General features: G+C 45.0%; 2 protein-coding genes across 2 annotated transcripts in view; one reads left to right on the top strand and one right to left on the bottom strand.

The window, feature by feature from the left end:
* Positions 1 to 10,101, bottom strand: part of wrn (WRN RecQ like helicase) — a 30,707-nt gene extending 20,606 nt beyond the window's left edge. The window contains exons 1-17 of the mRNA XM_083670796.1: positions 10,007 to 10,101; positions 9,057 to 9,136; positions 8,105 to 8,226; positions 7,800 to 7,945; positions 6,877 to 7,025; positions 6,476 to 6,625; positions 6,022 to 6,064; positions 5,802 to 5,913; positions 5,045 to 5,570; positions 4,705 to 4,785; positions 3,873 to 4,014; positions 2,784 to 2,859; positions 2,491 to 2,558; positions 1,296 to 1,404; positions 879 to 947; positions 588 to 670; positions 158 to 264 (exon numbers count right to left, since the gene is read on the bottom strand). Coding sequence (XP_083526922.1) covers positions 158 to 264; positions 588 to 670; positions 879 to 947; positions 1,296 to 1,404; positions 2,491 to 2,558; positions 2,784 to 2,859; positions 3,873 to 4,014; positions 4,705 to 4,785; positions 5,045 to 5,570; positions 5,802 to 5,913; positions 6,022 to 6,064; positions 6,476 to 6,625; positions 6,877 to 7,025; positions 7,800 to 7,945; positions 8,105 to 8,226; positions 9,057 to 9,125 — 2,052 coding nt within the window. The 5' untranslated portion in view covers positions 9,126 to 9,136; positions 10,007 to 10,101. The remainder of the gene's footprint in view (positions 1 to 157; positions 265 to 587; positions 671 to 878; positions 948 to 1,295; positions 1,405 to 2,490; positions 2,559 to 2,783; positions 2,860 to 3,872; positions 4,015 to 4,704; positions 4,786 to 5,044; positions 5,571 to 5,801; positions 5,914 to 6,021; positions 6,065 to 6,475; positions 6,626 to 6,876; positions 7,026 to 7,799; positions 7,946 to 8,104; positions 8,227 to 9,056; positions 9,137 to 10,006) is intronic.
* Positions 10,102 to 11,062: 961 nt separating this feature from the next.
* Positions 11,063 to 12,738, top strand: purg (purine-rich element binding protein G). Its single transcript, XM_083670629.1, has one exon. The coding sequence runs from the start codon at positions 11,375 to 11,377 to the stop codon at positions 12,425 to 12,427; it is 1,053 nt and encodes a 350-aa protein (XP_083526755.1). The 5' UTR covers positions 11,063 to 11,374; the 3' UTR covers positions 12,428 to 12,738.
* The last annotated feature ends 477 nt before the right edge of the window (positions 12,739 to 13,215 follow it).

Raw genomic sequence — 13,215 nt, 5'->3', positions numbered from 1 at the left:
CACCAGGGGCCATTGGCAGTCGTATGCTGCTAAATGCTGCTAAATGCTGCTAAATGCTGCTAAATGTGAAATAAAGTGACTCTACAGTGTTCACTTAAAAATGGATTCCATCTAGTTAAAGAGAGACAGCAGCAGATGTTAGTCAGCTGCCTCTTACATCCGGCAGGCCCCTCTTCAGGCTGCCCAGGGTCCTGTAGGCGCCTCTGAAGTCATGACCCCACTCTGAGATGCAGTGGGCCTCGTCCACCGCTATCAGGGAGATGCCTACAGGACACAGATTACACATGGGGATGAATCACTGTCCTACAGGACACATATTAAACATGGGGATTAATCACTGTCCTACAGGACACATACATGGAGATTAATAATCATCACACAGTAATCATCAGCATCATAATCATAACTACACCAGACATTTTCACACGGCTGATTGCATGATGCTGCAGCGATAGACAGAAGGTCTCTCCTGATAAAGACATCAGTGAAACTAACCTAGTTAAAAGGTGAAGGACAGTGCATCTCTGTCATCTACAGTACGTAACTGTACAATCATAGACATAGACTGGGGTCAAGAAGGCACTCACCTATACTTGAGTTGAGGTCCTCCAGTAGTGATACGTTGCCTGAGCAGTATTCTGGCGTCATGTACACAACCTTGAAATGGCCCCTAGTAAGGGCAAGAAAATGTCGTTATTCTCGGTCGGAGAGGCAGGCAATGTTGGGAGGTTCCCTGTAGTAAAACCATGAATCACTTGAAATTCTTTCAATGGAGATTCTTCATGGAACATGGTCCAGGACTAGGGTTCATCTGGGTCCAACTAACTCACCCTCAATAGGACATACCGAGATGCAGGATTGAACAGACCAATACTCACGCCTTCAACTCAGCAAAGACGTTCTGCGTCTGAGCTGAACCCAGAAAACAGGCTGGAATGTTGGACATTCTGGAACAGAGAGAACGAGGGGGTATTACTGCCGGCGAAGGATCAGATCTGTCTTAGACTCCAACACTGGACGAGCTAGAAGCCAGACACTCCAATTGCACGTTTTTATGTACATTTGAACTTCTAGAACACCTTGCACTAGATTACGAAACTGCTGTGATGTATTAGTATAATGGCATCCCAATACGTGACACTGTCATAAAATATCAGATATACCATCACAAAAATGACAGTCACTCCGATCCATTGGCTTTCCCTTTGGCTGGTGTTGTGTTAGGGTTTGTCCCCCCCGAGTAAACTCACGTGAGGCCGGTGTTGTGTTAGGGTTTGTCGCTGGTGTATACTCACGTGAGCTGCAGCACCTGGTCCTCCATGAGGGCAATGAGAGGACAGACAACGATGCTGATGCCTCCACAGTAGACTGGAGGGTACTGGAAGCACAGGCTTTTGCCATAGCCTACACAGGGGAGAGGAGTTAGCTTAGCTTAGCACAGCACTATGAAACACAGGCTTTTGCCATAGCCTACACAGGGGAGAGGAGTTAGCTTAGCTTAGCACAGCACTATGAAACACAGGCTTTTACTATAGCCTACACAGGGGAGAGGAGTTAGCTTAGCTTAGCACAGCACTATGAAACACAGGCTTTTGCCATAGCCTACACAAGGGAGAGGAGTTAGCTTAGCTTAGCACAGCACTATGAAACACAGGCTTTTACTATAGCCTACACAGGGGAGAGGAGTTAGCTTAGCTTAGCACAGCACTATGAAACACAGGCTTTTGCCATAGCCTACACAGGGGAGAGGAGTTAGCTTAGCTTAGCATAGCACTATGAAACACAGGCTTTTACTATAGCCTACACAGGGGAGAGGAGTTAGCTTAGCTTAGCATAGCACTATGAAACACAGGCTTTTGCCATAGCCTACACAGGGGAGAGGAGTTAGCTTAGCTTAGCATAGCACTATGAAACACAGGCTTTTACTATAGCCTACACAGGAGAGAGGAGTTAGGTTAGGTTAGCATAGCACTATGAAACACAGGCTTTTACCATAGCCGACACAGGGGAGAGGAGTTAGCTTAGCATAGCACTATGAAACACAGACGTTTACCATAGCCTACATAGCCTACATAGCAGGACCAGGGGATATCAATCAGTTTATCATAGCATTGGCTGACAGTACATTGCCTTCATGTATTTATTGAACATTATTTCCTATTTCACACTCTATACTGATAGTGTTTCATACAAGTAATTGGTTTCATAACTGTCATAGATGGAACTTCCACTAGATGGCAGCACATATCCCAAGGCTAGAGTGTCTATGCGGGCAAAGTGTATGTTTGACGAAGGGGGTGTCCTGGAGGATGAGCAATCACCAACCATTTCCTCTTCTCTAGTGGATGTAGCTCTAGAGATTTGTCGAGATAATGACCACTTTATCACAATCCATATGGGTTTTACTGTGGCAGCTGTTATTACCACGAGTCAATCATAATTAACTTAACAAAAGGAGAGAGGGAGAGAGGGAGGGGGCGGGGGACTTACCCGTCGCCATGACAACAAGGTTATCTCGCCTCTCCTTCAGAACGGAGTGAATTACTTTCCATTGTACTCTGAAACAGACATGATATCCTGTTCTTCGCACACACAGATTTTGCAGGAACGACAGACTTATATGATGTTGTAATACAATAGAGTGCCACCGATGTGCGTGACTGGTTAGTGTACCATGTATTATGACGTGTTATAATGTTTATGATGTGTTATAATGTTTATGATGCATTATGATGTGTGTGTTAAGACAGAGTAGATGGGGCGAGAGAGGAGGAGGAACTTACGGCTTAAAATGACTGTGTCCAAAATACATCTTCAGACATTTGATCTGTTCTGAGTTGGGCTCTGGGATAGACGGATCTAGGTTTGAGGATGGAGGGAGAGATGGAGAGAGAGGGGAGGAAGAGGGATGGAGAGAGGGGAAGGAATTAGGGGAGGGAGAGATAGAGAGAGGGAGAAGGATGAAGAGAGAAGTCAATTGACTATGACTCAATTGCCTCCCCTCACATCTGGGTGATTAAATGTGAGGGTGCAGGTTAATCTTAAACTCTGGTTTTAAACCCTGCAGGTTAATCCTAAACTCTGGTTTTAAACCCTGCAGGTTAATCCTAAACTCTGGTTTTAAACCCTGCAGGTTAATCATAATCTCTTGTTTTAAACCCTGCAGGTTAATCCTAAACTCTGGTTTTAAACCCTGCAGGTTAATCATAAACTCTGGTTTTAAACCCTGCAGGTTAATCATAATCTCCTGTTTTAAACCCTGCAGGTTAATCCTAAACTCTGGTTTTAAACCCTGCAGGTTAATCATAATCTCTTGTTTTAAACCCTGCAGGTTAATCCTAAACTCTGGTTTTAAACCCTGCAGGTTAATCATAAACTCTGGTTTTAAACCCTGCAGGTTAATCATAATCTCCTGTTTTAAACCCTGCAGGTTAATCCTAAACTCTGTTTGTTTTAAACCCTGCAGTCGGCCTAGGGAATAGGATTCATCTTGGATAGCACAGCACTGGTGTGTACAGTTTGGAAACTCTATACCTCCAAATGCCACTCTATTGACAGGATTCCTATGAATATATAATTATGTTTGGCTCCACTGAATACAATCTATTAACAGCTCCACAAACCATGTTCTGTGTTATCATTGACTTGACATCATGAACCCAGTGATCTGGGTTGCGGATCCCCAGTGAAGGTTCACCACTACCACTGCCAAGAACAGGGCTGTCAGCTGACCCCTATTCCACCTCAATCCACACACAAGACAGTATAGTCACACTTCACCACGGCAGTCTGGTTGGCAGTCAATAAGTAGCCTATTTCTCCATAGAACTCAACACAACTGCCTAACAACCTGAAACAACTAGGTTAAGTACCAAACTCTTCCTCTTCCTCCTCCTCTATGTCCTCATCTTCCTCCTCAGGGCCAGTGGGGGACTCCTCTTCCTCTTGTTCTCTCTGGTCTTCATGTTTAGTCTTCTTCTCTCCCTGACTCTGCCTCTCCACCTCCTCCACACACTGAGGAGAGAAGTGAGGGATGAGAGGGAGAGGAATGAGGAGAGAGGGATGAGAGGGAGGGGAATGGGAGGAGAGGGATGAAAGGGAGGGGAATGAGAGGAGAGAGGGATGAAAGGGAGGGGAATGAGAGAAGAGAGGGATGAAAGGGAGGGGAATGAGGAGAGAGGGATGAAAGGGAGGGGAATGAGAGAGAGGGATGAAAGGGAGGGGAATGAGAGAGAGGGATGAGAGGGAGGGGAATGAGGAGAGAGGGATGAGAGGGAGGGGAATGGGAGAAGAGAGGGATGAAAGGGAGGGGAATGAGAGAAGAGAGGGATGAAAGGGAGGGGAATGAGAGGAGAGAGGGATGAAAGGGAGGGGAATGAGAGGAGAGAGGGATGAAAGGGAGGGGAATGAGGAGAAAGGGATGAAAGGGAGGGGTATGAGAGGAGAGAGGGATGGTCATCACAGGTGCTCGTCCTCTTACAGTACAGAGAATACAGAGAATCCATCCACCAGGGGAGGCTGGTGGATGCAGAAATCGGAGGACGGGCTCATTGCAATGCATGGAACGGAATAAGGAATAGTATCAAACACGCGTCCTCCAATTTCTGCAAAGGACACTCTTTTGACCATGACGTGGTTTCAACCCGAGCAGGACCTGACTCAAACCCAGCTAGAGGTGGACGGTCATTCTGAGGCTGAGATCACCTGCAGCATCTCACTGTCCAGTTCCTGGTCACTCTCCACCTCGTAGGACAGGTCTGCAGAGTTGTCCAGGCCGTTCTGTTCCTACCACAGAGGAGGAGACAGACACAAGCGTATGAGTACTGCATTCAAAGCAGGGGAGATGTAAACATATCAGTCATTTGACTATTCTAATGTCCAGAAAGCCAAGCAGACAGTGTGTCTATCTTGTATCCAACACAGAAAACAGTGGCACTGAATAGTCTTCAACACCAATACAGTATCATTTGTTGTTAAGGGTTAGTTTAATTCAGTATTGTTTGTTTGTTTGTTTGTCTGTCAAAAGCAATTGTGTATGTTGTACCTTGAACTCCAGTGTAGACTGCTCCTCTAGCTCCTCCTGTCTGGCTTGTCTCTCCAGCAGATGAAGCTCATATTCAGAGATATCCAGAGACATGATGCACTCACTCTGAGGGTCTGCTCTCTGAGGGTCTGCTCTCTGGAGGTCTGCTCTCTGGAGGTCTGCTCTCTGGAGGTCTGCTCTCTGAGGGTCTGCTCTCTGGAGGTCTGCTGCTCTACAGACCTCCTCTCCAGGCTCTGGGACTTTAGAGTCACATGATTCTATGTCAGAGAGATGCGGTTGTGGGGCATTCAAGAGGTCCATGTTTGAGTCATCAAGGTTCTCATCTTCTCTTGGCATTCCATGATCCTGGGCGTGTGTTCCATTTGTCCTGTGTTCCGTGCTGAGTGAGGGCTCGTGAGGAGGCTCAGGGTCTGGGGCTAAGGTACAAGATGCAGCTGTAGTGTTGTTGTTGTTGTTGTTGTTGTTTAACAACAGAACTGTCAGAGAGTTGAGGCTGTCAGACATGTCCTCTGCTAGCTTGGCAGCTCTGTGTAGACAGAAGAAATTATATTCCAGACATTTATCAGTTTTGCAGTGGTAAGTATTAAAATGTGTCCAATGCCACCATTTAACAGTGAGACTGGGGGATCATTTCAATGCAAAACCCACCAAAAAAGATCTCCCCCACAATACGACCCGGTTGGTACTTCTAAACTAAACGAGTGGTTATGAAACAGTGGTGATGTAGGAAGTGTGCTGTAACATTTGTATACCAGACCTATGGATGTCGTTGAGTTCTTCAGGTAGGCCGATAGCCAGGTCCTCCAGCTCCTTGGCCATGTGACAAAGCTTGACCCTCAGACCACACACAGAACCCACTGGACCGCTCACTGAACACATACAGGACGTGAGTGTTGATTAAAGATGAGACTGATGTGGAGAAGTTAACACACAAACATGTGTGTGACAAATACATTAGGGGGTCATCATGTACTCACGAGGAGCCAGAGTTTCCAGCTTGTTGTAGATGATCAGGCCAGCCTGAGAAGGACAAAAACGCAGCTTAACACACACAGCAGGCTGGTGAAGGTAGGGTTAGGGTTAGGACAGGCTCATTATAATGCATGGAATGGAATGAGGAATGGTATCAGACACATGTGTAATGCATGGAATGGAATGAGGAATGGTATCAAACACATGTGTAATGCATGGAATGGAATGAGGAAGGTATCAAAAACACGTATGTTTGATACCATTCCACATTCCATTCCATGCATTATAATGAGCCGTCCTCCCCAGACACACAGGTCTTTTTTGTGAAAGGGATTTTGTTCTCCATGTCTTGCCTAGTTAAATAACAAGAGCTATAGACTCTCTAGAACAGTTATTTAAAAAAAAAGAAGAAAAGGACATCTTCATTATCATACTGGAACTTTCTTTCTATGCACTCACAAAGGCGTCCGTGGCAGCGTATGTCTTCTGCTCCTCTGATAGGTCGAAGTCGTCCCAGTTGCTGCAGCGTACGTCCTTCTGTTTGACCAGTCTCTTCTTGAACAGTTGTTTGACCAGACCGTCCAGACTCCACTTCTCCTGGCACCTCAACTGGAGGGAGAACAGTTTGGGAAGACCATGGGACAGACACACATTAAGCCAAGGCCCTGGACTACATCACACTTTCATTTGAGAGTCTTTATTGAAAATACTTTTTTTTGTCAAAGGGTAAGCCTTCATCTAGATCTGTGATAGTAACGACAAGTGGAAATATTTGCGTATGATTACACAAGGACAGCCTTTTGTTTGTTTTTGGGAACAGCTGTGTGATGAGAGTACAGATGTCCTTCCTGTCAACTCACTGTGTTATTCGCCAACTTCCCAAGCTCCAGATAACCCTTTAGGTTGACATCGAAGTCTGACAGCAGCTTCCACTTGTCTCCCTCAATGCCCACGCCAACCTTCCTGATGCTCTCATCCTCCAGAAACATCTTCAAGCCAGTCGGGAATCCTGTAATAACATATACAACTTAATATAGAAGCCAGTACTTTTTTTATTTTTTTCCTTTTTATTCAAGTTCAAAACCTTTTTCAAGTTTTCAAGTTCAAAACCTCAAAAGCCTTTTTTTTCAGGGTAAAAATTTAAATTCCTCTTCCAACACAGCACGACATCTCACACAGAATAAAACAGAATAATTACTGTAAATATGTACATTGTAAAGTGCAGAGCTGCTTTAAACGACTATGGGCGTACAGTAGTCAAGGCAGGTGAATTTCCCTTAATACCCCTCAGTCTCCCCCCCCCTTTGTTTAGATAGGAACTGTGCCATAGGCCTAGTTTCAACTATGATGTGCTACTGCAGTTGTCTCAAGGGTCTGCGGAACACTCCCACGAGATAACACTAGGGAGTACAGCTACACTGATGGACACTGGCAGCTGTTCAGTCAAAGAGACTGTGTTTTGCTTATTATATTGTACCTTTCCTTCAAGAGTCTTAACGCCTGGGGCGGGGTGGTGTTTTCATGGGAGTACATTCGGAGACCTTTCATTCTTTGTGTATTAAGCTGATGCATTTTGGGATTAAACAATTGGAACTTCCCTCAGGATTTTTGGACTCTTCATTTTGTAAAAAGCTAACTTTTATCTTCTAAGAATCTTAGTTTTATACGTTTGATGAGTTTAGAGTTAAAAAATGTACATAGTAGTTTGTGCAAGAAATGATGATGAAATGATGTGCTTCATAGCTGATTCATTACCTGTCAATTAAAATAGGCCTGATCATACCTGACATGGAGGAGAGGTGGAAGAGGTAACATTTGTCTTCAAAGGCACACAACTGGACCAGGGCCGCTTTCTTTGTCTGTCCTTTGATGAAGCAGGGAGGCCATTCTAGGTCGAACCCAACCACAGAGTTGGACGTAAGGGTAGACCTGATGGACAAAACAAACAGATTGGTTTACAGCGGAGAGCAAGGTGGAGCTACCATCTTGCTAATGCCTACCTAATCCTTTCAGATGTAAACAGGGTGGAGGGGCTAGGGCTAGTTTCTGGGACAGGAGCTATCGACTGACAGTACTCTTCCTGATTACCTGATGTCCTCTGTGAGAAAGGAACAGTCGTTTTTCTCACAGCTGTACACGACTGTACCAGTAAACTCCAGATAAGGTAGGCCGTCTTCTATGACATTTTTCTTATAGAATCCAGATCCAACCTGTTAAAGCAAAAACAGACAACGACAGTGACAGTTACAGTATGGTTATATATTCACCAACAGACCTGTTTTTTCCCAACTGAATTGTGCTTATCAAGTTTAACCTGTGTCGAAGGAAATATGCAAATAAAAGCCCATTCACTATTGTCCATCAGAAGGCACGTGCTCTTGTTCCTTGTATAGAAATGTAAATCTCCAGCTCAGACCAGCCTATGCAAATCATCAAGTGACAGTGTAGACCAGACCATACATTAGCTTTCACTGTATAGTCCTATACAATACCATACAGTATGATGTACCTACTATACCTACTGACTGCAGCAATCAGCAATTTGATATAAAAACTGTAACTAATTATTAATAGTGGTCATCAAAGCAAATCTGCATACAGTGCACAACCCTGACTGGGTATTGAAATATGCTTGGAGGTTGAGGTGGAAAACAGTACGTTGGTTTTCATTTGAATGTGACCCTCCCTTGGCTCTGGCGCATGAGTAAATATAAGCAAATGTGTCCAGCCTCACTGGACTGAAAGAGAACCCCACCTCAACAACGAGCAGCTGTTAACCCTACTTTGATAACCTGCCTCAGACGCCGAGCTGCTGGCAAGCTTCGAGGCCATTACAAGAGATATACTGTACTGTGTGTGTGTGTGTGTGTGTGTGAGTGAGTGAGTGAGTGTGTGGACATTACTGTGATATTACCACCTGTTACACCATCAGGGATAAACAGCCAAGTCACTTCTTGTTCTGCCCGATTGCATCCCTACTTCCTGGATCGTAAATGTAAGTACAGTAATTACTGCCTCTCTTTTACTCTAACGACAGTACCTGTTTAAGGGCATCTGTTTCTGGGTTATCTCTCTTGGACATCCAGTCAGGCAGGGCTCTGTTGCTCATGTTGAAGTGATCTGTCAAGGGGAAAGAGCAGCGTTGGGGAAGCTAATTTGAAAATGTATTTAACTAGATTACCAATTACTTGGAAAGACGTTGAACGACACAAAAGCTACCCTTGAGAGAAATATGGTTTGTCAAAATAAAGCTACTTTAAAAACTACTTCATACAATACATGACAGTCAGTTACTGAAAAGATGACCAGTCCATGTGACAAAGTGTGGGACTGAAAAATGGTGAGTGAGTTAGGCAGTGAAGTAAGAAATAGTAGTGAAATTGAAGTTGGAATAACAGTTAAATTAGTAAATAATAGTGACAATAGCTTACCTCACCGCTACATGGCAAACAAATAGTTAGGCTAACTACTGGACACACTACTCGGACTACTAAACTGCTAGTTGAACAACATGCAGTAGAACTACACTCCACAGCTGGAACAGAGTTAGGTGAGGACGACTTTGAGCCTTTACTTATTAACACATTATTTTTATTCACAGACAGCTTTTATCAACATATGTCATGTTTGAATGATCTATCAAGGGAAATAGTTTTTAGTGCTGTGGAGAGATAGTCCTTGTTTCAAGCATATTCAACATTTGCCAAAACAAATGCCATCACATTTGATCATCTAGTAACCTTAGGCATAACCTGAATGATTTAATCATTAGCTAGTAGTTAGCCAGTGGGCTTATAGTAGCCTCCAGTAAGCGCAGGTGTCCAGAATTACCTGTCACAACAGTTATTCCTTACCATGTCTAACTTTACACTGCTAATAACACGTTCTCTGCTGCCTTAGCTACATGGTTCGCAATTAGGGTCAACATTCCGCATATGAAATAGTAACGTAAGGTATGTAGCGATCAGCTGAATTCAACTAAAGACTCACGTTAAAGGTAGTTTTATGCTTTGACAGGTCATTTAACAGTAACGTTGGTTCACATCTCACCGCCGTCAGACGACAACCATGCTAACAACTCCCGCCGTCTTCTACTTCTACTGATTCGTTTTGTTGTCATTTTGTAAAAGCGCGTAAAATACAGAAAATCGCATTACTGCCACACGCTGTTTCGGCGGGTATGTTGTTACATTTTGAACTAGATCTCATCAACTAGCTAATAACAGTAACTATTATTAGTTATAAATTCAGGGTAGTGTATCGTGAATGAAAACACTTCGTACATTAATTTATTTACGCACAACTGCAATCAGAAGCGGTTTGCAGCAGGCTGCATCTGGAGATGACAGCTGCGAAAAGCTGCATTCAAGATGATGAAGCCGTTTCTGTGCTTGCTGTAACGAAAAGGCCGATCAAAGCGGACCGTCGCCGTTATTTCACGACTTCTGTGAAAACATGAGATATCATGAATTTCATTATCAGCTACATCAATTAGCTGACAAGAAACGAGCTGTTCATCCCTTGCCGTTTCTGAGACTGGAAATATTCGTACTCGAAATGAACCGTTGTGGTGTGGAATGTAGCACGTTCTTTTTGTTAAGTCGCGGGAAAAAATAGATAACGACCTATACAAAATGTTCATGTAGCGTATCTATTCTATCAGCACATTTCAATCGATTCGATGGATTTTATTTCCCCTTTTTATTCACATCATGTTTCGAAACGATGGATAAGTCGTTGCTATATTCTACATCACTCTATATCGACGTGACAGTCATTGCATCTTACAAAGGCAGCGGTCTGCTGTAAATTCGCTTGTTGTGTAAAATCATTACGACTCATATTCATTGCTCAAATCCAGATTGTCTCTTTAAAACGGTGGTGTTTCGCTCCGGGAGGGGGTTAGAGGGGTTCATTGGGTTCATCTCACTGCCTGTACTGAAGCAGCGCCCTCTAAAGAGACCCGGGATTGGACGAGTATTCTCCTTTCATTTCAGCAGACTGGGCTCGCTGCTCTCCCAGTGTTCCCAGTTCTGCAGACGGGGAGAGGTGGCAGATGCGGGGCACCAGGTAGCTAGGTAACCAGCCTCGCCAACGTTCACGATGGAAATGGCACCAAACGTTGTTTGACCTTTAATGAGGACACAGAAACGCGATCAGCTGATGACTCCTGCCGCGAGTAGCTGCCATTTTCAGGTCACTCGAGGTATCTTTCAAACTTGTCACTAGCCACACAAGCTGGCAGGCTAGCTAGATGAATAAGCTATTATACCGAAAAGACAGCATGGTAGGATAGTTGGGATATGGGGCTGTCGATTGATCGTGTGCTTAGCAGCTAACTGTGGTGTAAACTGAAGAATGATGGCCGATACGTGTTCGAGAGGGATGGATAGGGGGAGAGGAAGAATTACATCAGATTCTATGCCGAGAGGCGCATATACTCAGCACTATGTGCACCCTGGCCCGCAGCAGCAGCAGCAGCAGCAACAGCAGCAGCAGGGCATAGACATCCAGGAGCTAGCCTCCAAACGGGTCGACATCCAGAAGAAACGCTTCTATTTGGACGTGAAGCAAAGTGCAAGGGGACGATTCCTGAAAATTGCCGAGGTTTGGATCGGAAGAGGCCGTCATGATAACATTAGGAAGAGCAAGCTGACGCTTTCCATGTCGATGGCACCCGACCTACGCTACTGCCTGGGGGACTTCATCGATTACTACGCTCATATTGGGCTGCGGGGGGGTGTTGGCCTGGTGCCGCGGCCAGAGGAGCAGAGCAACGGCCAGGGCCGCCCGCTGGACCCCCGCAGGAGGCAGCAGGACCACCAAGCTTCCGTGTCTCCCACCGGGTCCGCTGTGTCTGCGGAGGAGCCCACTCACCGCGTCCTGAAGAGTGAATTCATCGAGAGAGACAATAGGAAATATTACCTCGACCTCAAAGAGAACCAGCGGGGAAGGTTCCTCCGCATCCGTCAGACTGTCAGCCGAGGCCACGGCACCATGGGGTACTACGGCCAGGGCATCGAGCAGACCATCGTCCTCCCGGCTCAAGGGCTGATCGAGTTCAGAGACGCGCTGTCGCAGCTGATTGAAGACTACGGCGACGAGGAGGACGCCGAGCGGGCCAGAGGCACCCGGAACCACGAAGAGTCTCCCGAACTACCCGAGGCGGCGTCCTTCAGAGTGGACAATAAACGGTTCTACTTCGACGTTGGGTCCAACAGGTACGGTGTGTTTCTAAAGATCAGCGAGGTCCGGCAGCCGTATAGAAACACCATCACGGTGCCCCTGAAGGCCTGGGCCCGGTTCGGGGAGAACTTTCTCAGGTACGAAGAGGAGATGAGACGCATCTTCACCTGTCACAAGGAGAAGAGGACAGAGCCGAGGGAGGACAGCGAGGACCAGGAGGACTGATAGTAGCCAGCAGCATATGGTTTTTATTAGAGGTGTCAAAGTCATGGTGGGTTCAAACCGGGAAGGATCAAAAGATAAACGTGACAATATTCTAGTAGTTTATAAGAAAAAAAATATTTCTTCTTGCCGATTAATGTACCTCTATAATACTGTACTGTATGACTATTGTCAACTAGCACTTTTACATGTTCTCATGGTTAGGCTATTCCTGTTTCATCGTTCATCTGTTTCGATCATATAATGGCATCTGTTTCGAAATTGGCGCAGAGTATTGCACAATGAAAACTGGTGTACGAAATTCTAGTTGATACAGGCCAGCTTTGAAGCATTTAGAAGTGTCCATTGAAGACTTGCAGTGAATGAATGAGTGAGTGTGTGGGTGGGTGGGTGGGTGGGTGGGTGTCCATGTGCGTGTGTGAGTGACGGAAGGTGATAGAAAATATAACTTCCTGCCATTCTCAACTGGTGGATGGAGAGGGTTGATACAAGGATAACTGCTGGAAGGAGAAATAATGTGTCTGTTGTTTAACTATCAACAATCATTAGTCTTGTTTGTGCAGTAGGTCATAGTGAACCGTTTCATCTTGAGAATAGAATAAGCTAGAATGATGGACATTGGGATTGCTTTGCATCTAGTTGGAGCACTAACAATATGATCTTAGATTCTTATTACGTGAACGTGTCTAACATGTCTGCAAATAACACAAAACATATATGAGACAAAATGTGACAGCAGACAAGAGGTATAGTATATTGATTAGTGGTGATGCTGTAATTACATAGTCATA

The sequence above is a fragment of the Argentina silus genome (assembly GCF_951799395.1).
Source record: "Argentina silus genome assembly, chromosome: 5".
In the NCBI taxonomy this organism is placed as follows: domain Eukaryota; kingdom Metazoa; phylum Chordata; class Actinopteri; order Argentiniformes; family Argentinidae; genus Argentina; species Argentina silus.
This window is presented reverse-complemented; position numbering and strand designations above follow the sequence as displayed.